The sequence below is a fragment of the Phaenicophaeus curvirostris genome, chromosome 1 (assembly GCF_032191515.1).
Source record: "Phaenicophaeus curvirostris isolate KB17595 chromosome 1, BPBGC_Pcur_1.0, whole genome shotgun sequence".
NCBI lineage: Eukaryota > Metazoa > Chordata > Aves > Cuculiformes > Cuculidae > Phaenicophaeus > Phaenicophaeus curvirostris.
In genome coordinates this window covers 79,303,961-79,322,626 of record NC_091392.1, presented here as the reverse complement: position 1 = coordinate 79,322,626, position 18,666 = coordinate 79,303,961, and the positions used below count along the sequence as shown (strand labels likewise).

Sequence of the window (18,666 nt, the reverse complement as noted above, 5' to 3'; positions counted from 1 at the left end):
GGGGCATGGTTTAGTGATTGATAGGAATGGTTGGACTCGATGATCCGGTGGGTCTCTTCCAACCTGGTTATTCTATGATTCTATGATTTTTTCAAGGCTGAAACTGAGGCAGAAAAGAAAAAAAAATCAAACAATGCCCAGGTTCAAGCTTCATCTAGGTTTAAGAAATTAAAAAAGCCAAATGATGCAGTGCTTCATCAAGAACAGATGACAAGAATGTGGAATTTGAGAATTAATTAAACATTGAGAGGAAAAGACAGAGGCACACAGAACAAGTAAGCAGTGACAGTCACTAGTGGTAAAGAGAGAACGACCCAGCTGTGGACTGAGGCTGTTGAACTGGTTGAAATCCTATGTAAATGGATTTCAGGACATGAAATGGGCCCTTCAAAAGCAAGATGATGAGAATGCTTTCAAGTGAGGTGGAAAACAAAAATGCACAGAAATCGACCTCATCTTAACAAATGGTTTTACAGAAGTTAGGAGAAGAGAACACCTATAACTCTGAGATTGATATTTATCTCATCTGTCTGGGTGAGCGTTAAGCTGAAGATTGACAAAACAGTGAGACAGGATCATTTCACAGATGAAATGCTAGAAAGTAAAATAAAAAAAGAAATAAAAGTAACAGCCTAATGCTACTCTGAAAAGTTTTAATAGTTGGGGGAAATGATCCCTTCTGATTGGTGGAAATAGGGAGTTGTCTGAAAACTAAGCAATCTGTAATATCGAGGGATGAGTCACATAACTGCTGAAGTGAAAGATTTTCTATAGTCAGCAATACTTGGGTTGAAAAAAACTCTTTGTAAACATAAAAATATAAAATAGATTTTTAAAATCTTATTTATTAAGCCTCATCATATAAGAACCCAGAGGATGGAATATTTCCTCATCTGTTCGCAGTGGGTTTTCTTCTTAAAAGGACTGTGATCACATTTCAAGAATGTAACAGGGCAAACAGCAAAACATTTATCTATGCCTGAGATGCTCGGCTGTTAATTTGCTCATTCCTTGTTCACGTCAAACAAACTCAGGGCTTCCTATTAATTCATTCACTCCCACAAATAACACAGATATCCTATTCCAGGAACTTACTTCAGGTATGGAAGATAAATAGTAGCACAGCAGGTTATATGGTTGGTATCTTTATATGCCAGACTGGGAGCTGAGACACTGAGGGACTTAGGCAGGAGGGATGATGAAGGTCATCGTTGAGTTAGGTATCATTCCTGAATCCTACTATTGCACTGGATGTGCAAGACGATCTTTTGTGTTGTTTTGTTTTGGTTTTTTTATTGGATGCCACAGTGTCAAGATTCCGCGGCCCGCGTTGACTGCAGCGCTCCCTCCTCCTCCCTGCCTATTGGCGAATGCATCTACACATACCGCATTTTTTTCCCTTGCGCGTGCGGTTCGAGAACATTCCTCCTCTCCAGGGACATTTATGGCAAGAGGTTCGACCGCAGGCACAGCCCGATCCAGGCAGCGCCGGGGCGGGGCAGAGGGAGGCAGGGGAACCGCTGCGCATTTTCCCTCTGTTTGTGCAGCCGAGTCCTCGCCTCGCACAGCGACGTCCCCAGCTCAGAGCCGGGCGCTCGACGTTTCCTTTTTAGGGCTTTTTTTTTTTTTCTTTCGTTTCCTTTCTCTGTTTTTTTTTTTTCCCCTTCTTCGCTCCTCGCAGGGCAGGACCGGCGGCAGCGCCACCCCCGTCCCTCCCTGCGCGGAGGAGGAGCCGGGGCTGAGCCGCGGCCGGGGCAGGGGGTGAGCCATGTCCCTGTCGGGGCGGCAGGGTGGGGAGGAGGAGCGGGGGGAGTGGGGCGGAGGGGATGGGGACAAGGACGGGGAGGAGGTGGTGCAGATCCGGCTCGGGGACAAGTGCTACCCGGTGTGCAAGAGGAAGCTGATCGAGCAGAGTGACTATTTCCGAGCCCTGTACCGCTCGGGCATGCGGGAGGCAGGGCAGGGGCAGCGGGAGCAGCTGCTACGCGGGGGGCTGAGCGCTCTGGGGCTGGAGCTGGTGCTGGACTTCATCAACACCTCGTGCCTGGCCAGGCTGGAGCGGGAGGAGGAGGGCGAGGAGGACCCGCCTTTGCTGGAGGAGCTGGTGGAGGCGGCTTCCTACCTGCAGGTCACCCCCTTGCTCCGCCTGCTCCTCTCCCAGGTGAGGGTGGGCAACTGCTTCGAGCTGCACCGCCTGGCGCAGGTGTACGGTCTCCAGGACCTGCACGATGCCTGTCTGGACTTCATGGCCTCCCATTACCATCAAGTGCTTCGGAGGCCCGATGCCCGGCCGCATCTCCTCCTGCCCCAAGCTCTCCAGCAGCACTTGAAGGAGAGGCGGATGAGGGGCACGGCCACCCTTGTGGCCATCGGGGACTTCATGGGTGCCTCCTCCCTGGGCCGTCACCCTCAGGCGGAAGCCCCTTGGTCTATGCTGAGGTACGATGAAGAAGCGCAGAGGTGGCTCCCCTTGGCCAACAACCTGCCCCCCGATCTGGTGAACGTCCGAGGCTACGGGTCGGCGATGCTGGACAACTACCTGTTCATCGTCGGGGGCTACAGGATCACCAGCCAGGAGATTTCAGCTGCCCACTGTTACAACCCTTGCCTGAATGAATGGAGTCAGCTGGCTTCCATGAACCAGAAGAGGTAACTCCTGCTCCCCGCAGTACACATGCAAACATGTATATTGTCAAAATAGACCCCGTTGAGTCACGTGCTGTTGACCGGACTGAGTGTTAGGAAAAGTGATTCAGGCCTGTCTGAGCCGTGAATCACCCGTGTCTCTTCCATCATGTGGTGGTGGGAAGGACTGTGGCACTTGTCGATGGCTTGGCACATGCCGTCGGATAGGTGTGGCAAACCTTGTCTTTACTGGCACAACACCGTGGCCTCTTGTGCTTAAGGGCCCCCTCTACGTGCTGCGGGGAACTGCCATCGCAAGGGAAGGGTGCGGAGGATGTGGGACTTTGTTGGGTAAATGCTGATAGCTAAGGCCTCAGCTGTGGGAGAACATGAGCTAGACATCAAAGGAGGAGGACCGTGCTACAGCTTTCCACTGTGTGGGATCATTCACCTTGGTGTGAAATGGTGGTGGGCTCCCACTTTTCATTTAAATTGCAGTATACAAAGAGCCAATCTCTCCATACAGTTGTCTTGTTGGTAGTAGAAATTGCCCCTAACATAACAAGTATAAAAAAAAAAAGATAAAATTCTTCTTTGCTTTCTTAGTGGAATATTTTAACTCCAAAACTGTAAGTGACAAGTTTTCCTTCTCTTGGAATTATAGGATGGTTTGAGTTGGAAGGAACCTTAAAATCATCCAGTTCTGACCCTCCTGCCATGGGCGGGGACACCTCCCACTGGATGAGGTTCCTTATGGCCTCATCTAACATAGTATTGAACGCCTCCAGGGATGGGGCTTCCACGAGTTCTCTGGACTGCTCTTAGTGGGGATGTGGAGTCTATTAGAGCTAGAGATGACTGAAAAATTTTAGTTGGAGCAATTTCTCATTGATTAGTACTTCCATAAAAATCTGAATGGTTAGTAGGCCTGCATTTCAATGAAGTATTCTCCAGAAAAAAATGGCAGCAGAATTGTGAGAAATTTCACACTTTATCAGAATATTTTCATCTGGGCGACTTTCATTATTTTGACTGTTTTGCTTTTCTTCGTAACCTTTAGAACTGTTTGTTTTAAAATTTGTGTTTAAGTTAGTATTCTGAAAGGCTTGTGTAATTTGTGTTTGAAAGAATAATAGAGAGCAGGCCTTGTGGGAGACCCAAGAGGAGAAGCCATTGCCCTGGCCAAGGTTGTGGCTGCTCTACTTTAATCACTCTGCAGAGTTATCAAAACAAAGCCTTTTACTTCATTGAAACAAGAGGGTTCTGTTTATTCACTATGAACTTCCTCATTATTTCCATTTTAGATAAAGTGCTTAAATTTTTATCTTCTCTGCCTGAATCAGAACTAAAACAAAGAGGACAAAATGCAATGTGTAATGGAAATTTTCTTCTTCATCCAGTAAATTCAAGGTTCATCCAGAGACTCCATAAATGCTTTGTATCTGGGTAGTAAAACTTTAGTCTGTTCCAGTGATCTCGCCACCTTTTTTTTTTTTTTAGTTCTTGTGGTGGTGTGAGAATTTCACTGAAAGGACTGCCTTCATAATCAGTCATCAAAATTGATGGGAAACCCAGGATAATTCTGGCTTCTTGGAAAGGTAGTGTGAAAAACAGCATCTATAAAGTGAGAGTTCAGCTTTTAAATACTGCAAACACCTCTTCTTGCGGACATGTTTCTTAGAGACTGGGCCTGTAAGCAGCCTTCACCGAGATGCCTGTGGGACCTGCGATGTTTTAGATGGCCTCACTTTGGCAGTCTTGCCTACGTGAGCATGATTGAGAGCACGTTGTCCTCTGTAGGAAGGGATGATAGGGTCAGCTCACACAGTGTCTCCTGTGGAAATTAACTTAAACATAGATTTCCCACTTGTATCGAGTTTGGTGGTTTTGGCACTGCTTTCTGTGATGTGTATAGCAAAACAGATGTTATTATGTGTGATGCTTCTGAAGCATGGTAAATGAAGACTTTAAAAACTTTTTTTTAAGGCCCTTCTTTCACCTTATGTGATCTAGATCAGCCTTTCCAGCCCCAACAATTTCCTCTTGTTCTAGGATATATAATAATTATGTTGGAAATAAACATGTGGATGTTTCGTCCTTATATTACTATTTTTACCTGTACTAGCATACCAACTTAATCTTTAGACCCATCACAGGTCACAGCAAAGTATTCCTCAGCATAGAATTTCACGTTGACAATTTATGGCAGAAAAGTAGCATGTGAATGGCATTTTTTGAATAGTCTCTATTCTTATATGTCATGGTAGTTACTACAGGTCAAAAAGAACCCAGAATTATGTCTGTCTCTAGACTACAAGGTAGTATCAAGTGAGCATGTTGCTCCCTGAGTGATAAGCAAGGGATGTATTTTCATGGAAAATCTGCTTTTCATGGAAACTTCATGAAACATGCTTTTGACTTCAACATCTTTGTGGCTCTCGACTCTGAAGTTGTTATTTATTATTTTTTCTGTCTGACATAACATTCCAGCTCTTTGATGACCAGCTTGACATTTAGTGGCCTCAACACAAGAAGGCTATAAGAGCCAAGAGCAAGGAAATTTTTAGAAATGGAGAGTTTGCATTGAACTGGAACAGCCTGTCTGTCAGAGAGATGTGCTACAATTAGATCTGCACTTTGCTCAACCTTGCATTTTTAGTTTGTTATGTTGTAGTAGAATACGCACATTCATAGATGTGTAGAATAGATAGTCCCAACTTACTTCTAAACAGAAAACAAAAGCCATGAGATGCAAACTGAATATTTAGCAGTTGTCCTGGTTTAGGTTGTAGCCGTTAGCTTTCTTTCTAGAGGTAAAGGTCTTATTGCTCTAGTTTCAAATTTATTCATGTAGAATCATAGAATCATTTGGTCGGAAAAGACCTTTGAGAGCATTAACTACTAAATCATGTCCCCAAGCACATCATCTACTGCCTTTTAAACACCTCCAGGGATGGTGACTCAACCATCTCCCTGGGCAGCCAGAACACCAGTGCTTGGTAACCCTTTCTGTGAAGAAATTTTTCCTATTGTCCAATCTAAACTTCCCCTGATGCACCTTAAGGCCGTTCCCCCTTGTCCTATCACCTATCACTTGGGAGAGGAGACCAACACCCACCTCCCTGCAACCTTCGTTTGGGTAGTTGTAGAGATCAATAAGGTCTCCCCTCAGCCTCCTTTTCTCCAGCCTAAACAACCCCAGTTCCCTTAACCGCTCATTGTAATACTTGTTCTCCAGACCCTTCACCGTCTTCGTTGCTCTTCTCTGGATGCACTCCAGGAGCTTAGTGTCTTTCTTACAGTGTAGAGCCCAAAACTGAACACAGTATTCAAGGCGCGACCTCACCAGTGCAGAGTATAGAGGCAGAATCACTTCCCTGGTCCTGCTGGCCAAGCTGTTTCCGATACAATCCAAGATGCTATTGGCCTTCTTGGCCACCTGGGCAGACTGTTGGCTCGTGTTCAGCCGCGGTTCAGCTACTGTTGACCAACACCCCCACATCCTTGTCTGCCAGGCAGCTTTCCAGCCACTTCTCCCCAAGCCTGTAGCACTGCATGGAGTTTTTGTGTCCCAAGTGGAGGGCTTTGCACTTGGCCTTGTTGAACTTCATCCCATTGGCTTCAGCCCATCAATCCAGCCTGTTCAGATCCCTCTGTAGAGCCTCTCTACCCTCCAGCAGATCAACACTTCTTTCCAGTTTAGTGCTGTCTAAAAAGTTCCTAAGGCTGCACTTGATTCCCCCATCCAGCTTATTGATAAAGAGACTTGAACAGGACTGAACCCAGCACTGAGCCCTGGGGACACCACTTGTGACTGGCCCCCAGCTGGCTTGAACTCCATTTATTGCCACTCTTTTGGCTTGGCCATCCAGCCAGTTTTTAAACCTATTTCACAATAGGTAACGCCTTTGATACCCATATAATTATTGTGATACCGATATAAGCTTGAGAAAGTGTTATTGCCTATTCAGGCATACATAAAGGAAATAAAATAATTTGCTCAGGCTTGTATTGGAAGTCTGTGACTGAGCATGGAATTTCCCATTATCTGAGGGCTAAATCTGGCACCAGTCACAAATAGTCCAAAAAAGAGATACCAGTTTCTAGACCTTTTAATTCTAGAGATATTACTGTACTTGGAATAGTTTCTTCAGTGAACTCCTCATAGTATAAACTCCATGTAAATGTTGCCCAAGACCGCTTGTGGTCTTTGGATATGAGAAGGTAACAGGGCGCTTTACAGACTATTCAAGTAATGCCCTTCAATGCATTTTCATAGTTTTCTTTTAATTTATGACATCAGTTGAAATTTGCTAGTTAAAAATAATATAGGATTTCTACTGCATGTGCCAGTTACAGCTGTATATTCCATTTTAATTTTCCTTCAAAACCTTCCTGTTCATGGCAGGTAACTCTTCCAGGCTTGGAAGACCCTTGTAAGCCCCTGGCTGGAATGATACACATGCATGTGGAACATGGGTTTTGTGAGCAATCTGTGCCTGAACTGCTGGCACTCTGAGGACTCTTACAGGAGTATAGGAGAGGATGCTCCTGGGGATTGGTAGTGATTTATGAGACCTTCTCTTTCCACATTTTGATTATTGTTTTTCACTCAAAATTCCTCTGTGTTGGGGGAAAATAGACTTTTCAAAAATTTTTAAGTTAGGAATATTCACATCACATTTATCACAAATGTGTCACACAATTCCGGAGCTAAAGGTTGGATGCAGTGTGCTCTGCAGACTCATATAAGGAATGTAGAAAAAGTGGTTCATGCAAGAAAATGTAAAATGTTGTGTAATTGTCTTCATAACTGTGCTTTCATGATTCTTTGTCTCTGTTGTAGATGATTTAACTCTAGAATAAGGAAGCCAACTGATTTTTGAGAAATTTTAAGGTTAAATTTGATCACTGGGCAGGAAAGAATCACAGGTTAGTTAGTCCAAACCTCCTGTTGTACAGCAGGACCAAGATTACCTTGCAAATACATGTCTAACTTGTTCTCAAAATCCTCCAACAACGTAGATTCCAACCTTCTTCCTCCCAGATAATTCATTCCTGTGTTTACTCCTCTGATCTGGGAGTCCTCTCTAATTTGGTTTATGCTAACTTTTTCTTGTTGTATACTAAATTAATCATATCTGTCAGTGAACGTGAAGAAAACTTGCTGACCTCTTTATGGCCACTTTCATAGTGATCTTCTACACATACATCTGTGGCTGTTAACACACTCCAGAACAATGTACAAGTTGTTGCATGTTGTCTGATAATCAGAAAGCTATGCACTCTGACCCCTGGATGCTTTGCATCTGTGTGTTAGGTTATTCTTTATTTGTACATGTAGTATTTTGCATTTGTCCTTATTGAAAGAAAAATGTTGTAGTTCAAAACTACAAAAAATCATAAAACCCCAGAGCTCGCACTTTCAGAGGAAGTAAGGGACATGAGAAAAATAGCTCACACCAGTCTCATCCCAGAAAGGAGGGTAGTCACTCAGCTTAGCACTCAGAAAGTACTTTTGATCCCCCAAGTTTAGATAACTTGCTGGTTGTGAGTAGAGTTACATGGCCATTGACTCTGATGGACTGTTCAAATCCATTGTTTCCAAGTTGCAGTCCATGGAACAGTTGTTAGTTGTGGAGAGCTGGCAGGTTGCTCAGTGTTAGCTTTCCTTGTTTCCAGCTGCTCCAACACATTAAAAGAGTGTAAAAATACACTAAATATTTCCTAAGGTTCACTTTCCATAAAAACACCTGCTGTTATTGGCATGGGAAGGTGAATGGCTGAAGTTTTTCATAACATACAGAGCCATTGTCCAGGCTTCCATATAAAGTGTGCTGATGGATACTTACAGCTATTTTTGAGTAAAATGAACCTTATAGCTAATGAGTTCCATAAATCTGAGGTTTTAACAGGTGTTGGACGTGGTTAAATGACTGACACAAATATATGTGGCCTCCTGGAATAATTGAAGTTGAAAGTTGTGCTATATATCTTTGACTGGATAGGCTTCCCTGTGCTGCAGGAAACAATTCACTGATACAAAGGCCACACAAAAATTGGATAAATTACCTCCATTCAGATAAAATACTAGGAAGCTACAATTAAAGGGTAACTAGAGAAGCATGTGTCAATCAGGAAACCTGATTTTTTTAATGTTCTGACATTACACACTTAATTCATATCCTCTGTGGCAGAATTTGTATTGTGTTTATGAAGTGGCTAGAAGAACAGGGAAATACTGTCTGCGTGCATGTGAACTCATAAGCCGAAAGTCCTGCACCATCTCCATTATAGGCACGGTTACAGACTTTCTATATACTTTAAAGGATTGCTTGGACAGTGCATTTACATTTTGTGGGTTCATCCATCTGTTAGTCTGTGGGTTTGGGTTTTTTTTTCACCCTAACTTCTAGAACAGGTACATTGCTTTGAAAATCATAGTGTTCTGTGAGTAATTATTCTCCTTTCATACCCGCTATTGATTACCATGTTATTTCAGATTCTCTTAAGATGGAAAATATAATTGCTATAGAGGAGAGGTGGAGTGACCTAATCTTAAATGTCAGCATAAATAAATAAATAAATAAATAGCTATATATTCCTTCAAAGGAGCATTTTACTTTCCAGATCTGTATCAGGATGACAAGAACGAAATGATTCCATCTGGAAACAAATTCTTTTTCCAAATATATTTAATAAAAAGAAATTGCAGGGCAATCTGCTGTTAGGCAGGGTTCATTTTGTCCAGACAAAATCCTGCAAAACTTACTTAGCAGTAAGTTTTGAATCTTGGATTCACGCAGAATGAAACTCACTTTGCTGCTCAGCAGGCCAATGCAAATCTAAAGCATCACTTAAGTTTTACAGACATAAAGCGGTTCCCCATTCGGCTTTATGCTGAGCTGGAGCACTCCAGTGACTTTTGCACATCTGCTTAATTGGGATACTGTGTGGTAAAGTCTTGATTTTACTCAGCAGTAGAGAAGAAACAATCTTCCTACGCAATGAGACACTTACCTGTAAGTCAGACTCTTATTGAAGAGAAGAAGAGCTTGTCTTTTTATTACACCGGCCTCCACATCTGGGAGGAATAGCTGAGCAAGCAAGACCTCCAACTTCAATCCCTCTGATTTTTTCCTGCAAACTTGCACCTTTAACAGCCACTGACCATTTGGTTTTGCCTGTATTATCTTTAAAATGTAAGATACAAGGCTTCTTGCACTTCAGTAGTTAAAAAGTTGCCCTTGGCCGAGCATAATAGAACAGAATAAGAAATAAAAGAACAGGGAGTGCAATGTATTTTATTTAAGTATGGGTGGAACAATAATTTACAGATATATCTTGGTTTAGTGGGATGGAGGGTGTACTTAGTAGTTTAAATTAATGCTGAATAACATACAGGAGGTTCTCTCTTCCTTCTTTTGCAGAACATGACTCAATGTGTACCACTTTGAATTTCTGTTTATTAGGATTATTAAAGAGACTTTGTATTACAGGCTAAGATGAGTACATATTCTTAGGCATTCATCAAATCTTGTTCGAAATTTCTGCAATTTTAACTAAAATAATATCCTTGACTGTGTGTATACAAAATATGATTTCTCTGCTAAAAGTACTTTACTAAAAGCCGCATGAAATCATCTGCTGCACACACAATTTACCTAAACATTTACAGCTCAAACTCTGACAGATTGAAATCCAAAATAAAGTATTCATCAGTTTCGGCATCAATATCATTAACATCTGGAATGTCATTGCTGTTCTAAGTAATTACAGTGTTAATTACAGGATTTTGGACTTGTACAATGGAGTTCAGATGCTCAAATATATGAAGTGATGGTACAAGTTGTAAGTGGTGATGAATATATTGAAGCCTGGATAAGAAGAACTTTCTCTCTTTTATTGTTCTGTGCATCTATATAACCTATTTCAATGTTGCAATCTTTTCTTTCAGGTCCAATTTTAAACTTTTAGCTGTAAATGGAAAGCTCTATGCCATCGGTGGTCAATCACTTTCCAATGTGGAGTGCTATAACCCAGAAAATGACTGGTGGAATTTTGTAGCATCCATGCCAAACCCTCTTGCAGAATTCTCAGCTTGTGAGTGCAAGGGCAAGATCTACGTTATTGGAGGATACACTACACGAGGTAGAAAGCTTGTTTTACTTTTTTTGCTTTTTTTAACCTGATTTGTTCTAAGGCCCAGATAATTTTCTTCCCTTTTTCAGGAAATCTTTTGAACTGATGTAGAAAGCTGTATCATACTTAATAAAACATATAGAAATAAATCACTGGTAGAAAATAATGGACAAAGGAGACAAAAAATATCTCTGTCATAGAGGAACCAGATTTTTTTTTTTTCAGGGCCTACATGGACCTGCGACTGTTATTCTGAGAGAAAAGACTGATGTGTGTTTTGGCACCTAGACTAGGCCTCCTTCTTTAGATTTTGATTACACAGTAGAGAGATCTTAACAGATACACTTTGTTTATTTTTAAATACCTGTTTTAGACCGTCAGAAGGAAAAATATGAAGAAAACATCTACCTGCATTAGTATTTCTTATGTATTTATGGATGTTGTGATCCTTTCACTATAGCCTTTCAGTGTTTGACATGCAAATTCAAACTATGGGTAAGATTTTCATTGTTGGAATAACTTAATTGAATAGTTAAGCAAAAGCTTAAGCAAGATCCAACATTTTTTACTTACTTCCTCTCTGTACCGTGCTGTCTGGGTATACCATACAGAGGGAAGGTTTGAAGTTGCATTCTCTCCTGAAAGTTTCTTTTTTCTTTATCCAGTGGAAAGCAAGAGTTCCCATCTGACCATTCCTTAAGTGCATAGTGCCATTCCTTGTAAGGAATACCATTCTCTCAGCATTTTAGAATTCTTTTTCTTTTTTTCATCTCAAATGTTTAGTGTTTACCAGGTTTTCCTAAATGTAAATTCCTTTCTCTAGGCCTTTGCCCACCTAGTTTGAACGTAGTAGTTTTAAACCTTTTTCCAGATGGAGAATAAAATAGGAAGGGAGATTAGATTTTACGGAATACTGCAGTCAAAGCTAAACTGACATTAGAGCAAGCTGTCCCTTCTAGTGTCTGAGCAGATTTTTGCTCTGCGCCATTATAAGGCTTATATATGAGACACTTCCACCCTTCATGATCATAGTCACAATGGTGACCTTCAAAAGCATTTTGTTTGGTCTGTTCTGACCCACAACCTAGTGGCTGAGGACAACAAAAGGTATTGGCATGCCTATGTCCATATGGAGGGCTACACGATGGTGTGCTCTGCAGTCCTAGTCCTTTGCTCATCTCCACTAAAGGACCTGTATGTCAGACCCAAAGGAAAGCATCCTTTGAGACAACAGAAAACAAGGAGAACAACAGAAAGTAATGGGAAGACTTGTCTCCAGAGACAGGAGTTAGGCTTTTTGTCATGTTTTTCTGGAGAATGATAAAGAATAGGTAAGAATAAAAAGCTCTGTTGTTTAGTAGTGCTAGTAGATTAACTCCTGCATCCCCTGTGCTTTGCAAGTTCCTCTTCTGGTGTTTGTACTGCTCTTTCTTCAGGCTGCCTGGTCATGGATAGAGAGATCAGCATGTTGCTGATGCAGATCCTGTTCCCTTGAAATTCATTAATAAAGTGCACCTGTTCAGGATTGCTGCCCTATGTTGAGCTCCTCATTTGGTACTTATTGCATGTGGTTTCAGTGGAAGAAGGATAGTCAGTAACTTACCTCTTGCTTCTTCCACACCTCAAGGGATTGCCACTGACTTTCTGGGCTCTGTCTTTTCCTAGGACTTTTTCTAAAGGCTGCTTTTAGTGTAAATGGCATAGTAAAACAGTATAAAGTAAGCAGTTAGACTTGTGTTTAAATCAAAAACCATCCAGGGCAGTGAATGCCTGTGCTTGTCGTAAATAAAAATTCTTTCCTCAGTGAGGGTCTAGAATCGGTTTTTCTGTAAAACCTTGGCTTAGGACAATTACTAGACTTAGAAACCAGAATTGCTGCAATTACACTGATGATTTCCAAGTTTTATCTTCCAAGGTAGGCAGATGTTGGAGGTTGTTAAGGCATAACTATCTGAGAGGTGGTGAGATTAATTTACTGTTTCACTACATTCACTAAATAAAATATTAGCAACTTGCACCTTTCTAATCGTGCTGCTAATGCACTTCATTCATGACAATCCGTTTATATTTATGGTTGTTTATATTTGTGCCCTTACATAACTTGTCAGTATGTCACCATCTGCTGTTCCACTTGAGAGTTCATCTGGAGATCGTCATGCAGGATAGACTTGTAATATGGAACAGATTTTATTAAAAGAACAGGCTGAAGTCTGCAAAGCTGTTGCCGCTTGTCACTTGAATTTGGATTTAAGTTCAGGTCTCCAAAGGTTGAAACTGAATTTACTAGCTAACGAGTCCTGTGCATTCTATGTTAATTTAGTGAAGCCTTGGACACAGCCAAGGTCTCCACTCCACCATAAATCAGAGTAGTATTGTAACAATTCCACAGAATAGCAGTATTGCAAACACATGCATCTACTAAGTTGTAACTGAAGTATAGATAATGGTTTCAGCTTTTCTCTGTGCCTGTCTGATGCTGGAGCATAGTGTCGCTGGTGCTTAAATTATTTTAAATTATTTTGACAATGTGTGTTTCTCTCTTTATAAGGTTCTGAATATGTGCCCTTAAGTCATCCATGCCACTTGATGAAATGTAACTAGCTTTATGAGTTTTATTCCATAAAACTGTGATTTATTTAAAGTTAAGCTTGGATGGTCAGTCATCACTTGGCAGCTATTAATGAAGTGTACTGTGTTCATGACAGTTTGAGTCATCTGTGATCACTGTTAAACAGCAGAATATTGCTCCATTTCCCTTTACATAAAAATTTCTTACATATCAATCGAAGACAAAATTAAAAACATAAGTTAGAAGGTAGGGATTATTCTCTAAAATCTGCATCCTCAGACCATTTATGTCATGTAACGTGCCAGAAGCAGCTTAATTTTTCCCTCTGCAAAGGAATGGAATATTCAGACTTAATTGTCAAGGGCAGAAAGTTACAGTTCTCAGCAGTCAATATTTATTCCCTGGTCTGCTAGTTTTGCACTGTTACACATTAGCCACCTGTAATCATGGCTTATACAATTTGTAGGGAAGAATCTTCCTTCATGAGTACTTTCTAATATATTTATTTGTAAATATCTCTCCTCTTGTTTCAGATAGGAATATGAACATTTTGCAGTACTGTCCCACTTCTGATTCCTGGACCAACTTTGAACTTTGTGATGTCCATGTTCGCAAACAACAGATGCTGTCTGTTGAAGAAACTATATATCTGGTAGGGGGTTGTATTCATGAACTTGGACAGAACCAGAAATCCAGCCAAAATGAGGATATGTTAACTGTGCAGTCTTACAACATTGCTACCAAAGAATGGCTCTACCTCAAAGAGAACACATCAAAATCGGGTCTCAACTTGACGTGCACTCTCCACAATGATGGAGTCTATATATTGAGTAGGGATATTACTTTATCTACAAGCTTGGAGCACCGTGTTTTTCTTAAGTATAATATATTTACGGATAGTTGGGAGTCACTAAGACGCTTTCCAGCCTTTGGACAAAACATGCTGATCTGTTCTATGTATTTGCCTGATGTGCAGGAAGTGTAACAGCATCAGGTTTTTCTTTGCAGCTCATTTATCATTCTTGGAAGAAATATTGCTCCCTCTAAATAACTCCAGTTTCAGAATGTAACATGATTGCATAATGTAGGCATAAAAACATGATTCTATTCCTTAAAAAAGTTGCAAAATCCAATATTAAAGAGAAATGCTTCCAGAAGCCGTTTTAGGATTTAAGTTTAAAAATTGTATGGTTTTGGATTGAAATTTCACCAGGTATTGTTTGCAATTTAAGCATAAAATTATTGTGTTGGTAAATGATAAAGGAATTCCAAAGGCAAAACTGTTCAATCTAGTTTTAATCTTCATTTTAATAGACAGCATAGAAGATAAGCAAAGAACATAAATAATAAAAGTGGAAATAATTCAGTAAAGTAAATAATAAGGCTAAGGAAAATCACAAAGAGAATCATTTATTTTAAAATGCAGCTCTTACTCAAACTGTGTCCTGCTAAATGCACAATGTTCAAAATGGTTTATATTATCACAATTTTACATCTTTTATGATTAAAAGTGAGATTCTCCAAGGTGCCATCAATTGGGGTACCACCACAAGAAATAAGAACTTCCCCTGAATTTCTTGTAATTAAATGCTTTGTCAGGGTCTGGAAGGAATTGCCTTCTCCCAGTTCCTGCCTATTGCCTGAGATTATAATCATGATTGGCCCCTTTACTTTTTGCACCTGACAAGTTCATAGGCATCTTCTGAAGGCAGCTACCCAGGTGTGGAATGTGTGTCCTCATGAGAGGAAAAGGAGAAGATCTGGGTCACCATGGGATGGTTTCACTGCAGTTGCTGTTAGGGAAGAGATAATCAGGTTAGATGTGCTGAACACATTGTAGGGATGCTGTTTCTGCACCAAGTGTTTCTCCACATGAGAAGACAAGAGATTTAATTCACCTGAACATATTCCTACTATGTGGAGTTGTGTTCTTTAGCTTGGAATTCAGGAATCTGAATCTTCTTTTGAAGATACATACCTGTTACATAGAGGAGGAGGAGGCAGCAATGTTTCCCTAAAAGTTCTTTTGACTCCCTGTTTCTCCATGAATTTGCATGAAATCAGTGATGACTAAAACAGGTATCAGACTCAAAGTGCCTTGCCAATTATTTCTCATACATTCAGTCCTTAGGTGTGTAATTTTTGTGCATCTGATCATGCGTAGCAGCCTGAACAGAAAATCCCAGAAAACTGGTCCATACTCAAACTCAGGATGTTTGAGTTTGAACAGTTTTAGGATACAGGTACTTTGGATATCCAAGGTTTACCTTCTGGGTGGATTTTTTGTAGCCTGGCTCAGTATGTTACACTTTATGCCCGAATAGTATCTGCCATTCAACTGTATGCATGAATTTGATGAGTTAAGCCTGTGAGTATTCCTTTGAAAACAAGGTACTGAGCAGCGGTTCTCTTCTGACAGTATTATTAGACCAAACAATGGCTCTCCTGCACTGAGGAAAAAAAGGTGACTTTCATAAGATTTTTTTTTCAGAATTGCTTTAGAATAAATATAAGCAGTGTGTCAGTCTCTGGTGATAAATTACATCAGTGACATTATTTTACCTGCTTCCCTTCCTTTCTTTTCATTTTCAGATTTAGTACCCTACAGTCAACTCCGATCAATACTGGTGGAGGGAGTCACATCTGAGTTGCAATTTGTCTTGCTTAGCAAGTCAGCTGTGAAAACCCATCACTCAGGTTTGCAGGTGTGTTGTATCTAAGGAGGGCTTTCAAACCCATTCATTTCTTAATGCAGTCATCATTCCAAAAGCTGTGACATCATCTTTTAGATGTGATCACAAGGCCTTTCCACACTGGGTCTAATTACATGTTGGTTTCAGCTTCCAGCGGTCAGGTGGAAATCTGGAGAACCTGCTCATATGTAGAAGAGAAAAGCAGCTGAGATTGTAAATAACCAGACTTTTATGCCAGTCCGTAGTGCTAATTCCTCACATACTGACATCTAACAGTACTACAGTCACAAACCATAACTGATGTTTAGTGGGAGATCAGACTGTAATAATTTAAAGGCACTGTATTACTGCAGGCTGAAATAAATATCATTTTCTTAGACAAAATTTATTACAGAAAAGTATGCAATGTGGGTGGTCCCCATACCTCAGGGAAAAACCCAAGCACCATAGTAGTTGTGCCATGCTTTATTCATTTCCTTTCTGTCACTTTAATATAGTCAGCCTATGCCCTTTGAGGAAAGGAAAACTGGTTGAGAGTCACTAACAGAGGATAATTGAAAAGCTGCTTTTTAGCCAATAGAATGTTCTTCAGGAATTCAAGGTGCTCTCTTGCCTTTGGTGGTGGGAGGAAAAGCTTTGTCCTTAACTGACGGACAAATAAGAATCTTCTGAATGACAACAACACCAGCATAGACAAAGGTCCTTGCAGTCTGATCAACTGCAAATGCCTGATATTGCTTCTAACTCGCTGTGTGGGCTTGGAGGGAATCACTCTACCTTCTTTCATTTTCATTCACAAATGTAACACATGAGTAGAAATGTTTATCGTGTGGGAACACAAGTCATTTGCTTGGTGTAGTAATGTAGTGTTTGTAAGACATCTTGAGTATGTGAAGAAGTACATATATTATATTGTTGTAACTGTTTACTTGGTTATTAAAGTGGCAGGACAGAAGGCAGCCAGTAATCTCATTTTGGTCTCTATTAAATCACCTTCATTTTGAACTGATGGCTATTTCCAGTCTGTTTCTTTCTTTTTCTTTTTAGTACCTAATAGCTTGTAGTCCTTCTAAGTTTCTTAGTCTTGGTGTTCTCAAGTGTGTATCTAAGTGCAAAACTGCTGCTTTCCTGCTATGTCTGGGTTATCCGATGTTTACATATCCACTATTAATCATTTCTGTCTCATGGACTGATTTGACTTGATACTGACCAGTGAAAGCAGACCATAGTAAGGAATGATCCCAAGTTGAAAGAAAGAACAACAGACAAAACAACAGCCTCCAAAGTCTTGAGGGAGGAATAGATGAAAAACTGGGAACATTATTCTCTTCTGATAAAGTAGAGAAGCATGTAAGGTTGCTCACATCAAGACTAAGAGAGAGCATAATAGTGTTTTCCTTTGTGGGAAAGGTTTGTGGTTTTCAATGTGAAAGAGTTGTGTGGGTCTTAAATTTAGTCTCCCTGGCCAGTTTCCATAGGTTTCCCTTTCTGCCTCGTCGGCTGACCTTTCTTGGGCTTAGTAGCTATGTTTTCCATCCTTGGAAGATTTTGCCTTTCTACATCAGTATCCTGTTTTCCTAAAATTATATGGTAGCTGTCTGGTTGGTCTTTTCTACTTGTTAGCCTGCTTTTCACACTGATGTGTGTCTGTCAATCGTCGTAATGAAAAATAAAGTAATTTGTTCAATTTTGGGCCCTTGGAAGAGAGGTGTACGAAGCTACAAATGTTTTGTTTCATTTAATCTTTCTTTCAGTGAGAAATGATGCTACAGCAGACATTCAGCTTGTGGAAAATGATCTGCGTCAGTTTTGTGATAGAGAAAGGAATGCACAGAGTATAATGACAACATTTAGCACGTAACTTGCTCGAAGCCTTACAGAAGCAGAAATTACTCATCTCTGTTGTCCCTGAAAGGTAAGATATATGCTGTAAATGGTGTTTAAGCAGAGATGATCCTTGGAGTATCTGCCAGTATTACAAATGAATTTATAAGTAGTTACTTAGAGTCCTCCTCAGAGGGCAGAAGCCATCAGCATCCATGGTACATCATATTGATTTTGCATTTACAGTCATGACCAAAGGGTGGCTCCCCATCCCCACAATAAGTCCTAGAGTCTGTAACAAATACTGTAAGATACAGAAAGTTTAACCGTCTTTCTCTCAATATTAGCACAGCCATTCTTGGAGTATGTTTTCTGTCTAATCAACTTAGAGCCTGTTTCAGTGTAATGTGTCTTGTTTCCCTGAAAGGAGAGTGGTGATTGGGAAAGGAGTCTGGATTTTGTGAACTGATAGGGATCATGCCTTTGCTGCTTTAAAATTGTTATCCTGATTATATCTGGTATGTGGATTTTTTTCTAAAAGTATTGACATTACCAGTAAATAACATGTTGTTATGTACTATGAATATCTGTATTTTCTAAAATAAGTTTCAGTTTATTGTAATTAGAAGAGTTAAGCATGTTTCATTTGTGAAATACAAGTTGTCTCTTATAAAAGAAATTGCTGCAAATACTCTGTTTTTCTAGTGGAAGGCAGATTAGATAGTGTCCAGTTTCAGAGTATCCAGTTATATGATGGCTACATCTCTTCAACTCATATGTGCTTCAGCAGAAAAGATGTTCAGCACCTGAGAA

At 40.5% G+C, this 18,666-nt stretch overlaps 1 protein-coding gene across 1 annotated transcript; it reads left to right on the top strand.

Annotated features, from left to right (window-relative positions):
- The first annotated feature begins 1,768 nt into the window (after positions 1-1,768).
- On the top strand, positions 1,769-18,438 carry KLHL42 (kelch like family member 42). The gene is made up of 3 exons (XM_069864278.1): positions 1,769-2,649; positions 10,583-10,776; positions 13,870-18,438. The coding sequence occupies exons 1-3, from the start codon at positions 1,769-1,771 to the stop codon at positions 14,319-14,321; spliced, it is 1,527 nt and encodes a 508-aa protein (XP_069720379.1). The 3' UTR covers positions 14,322-18,438.
- The last annotated feature ends 228 nt before the right edge of the window (positions 18,439-18,666 follow it).

Coding starts and splice junctions, on each gene's coding strand:
- KLHL42 (XM_069864278.1), top strand. CDS start 1,769: ATGTCCCTGTCGGGGCGGCAGGGTGGGGAGGAGGAGCGGGGGGAGTGG. Junction 2,650..10,582: donor GCTTCCATGAACCAGAAGAG/GTAACTCCTGCT, acceptor CTTTTCTTTCAG/GTCCAATTTTAAACTTTTAG. Junction 10,777..13,869: donor TGGAGGATACACTACACGAG/GTAGAAAGCTTG, acceptor CTCTTGTTTCAG/ATAGGAATATGAACATTTTG.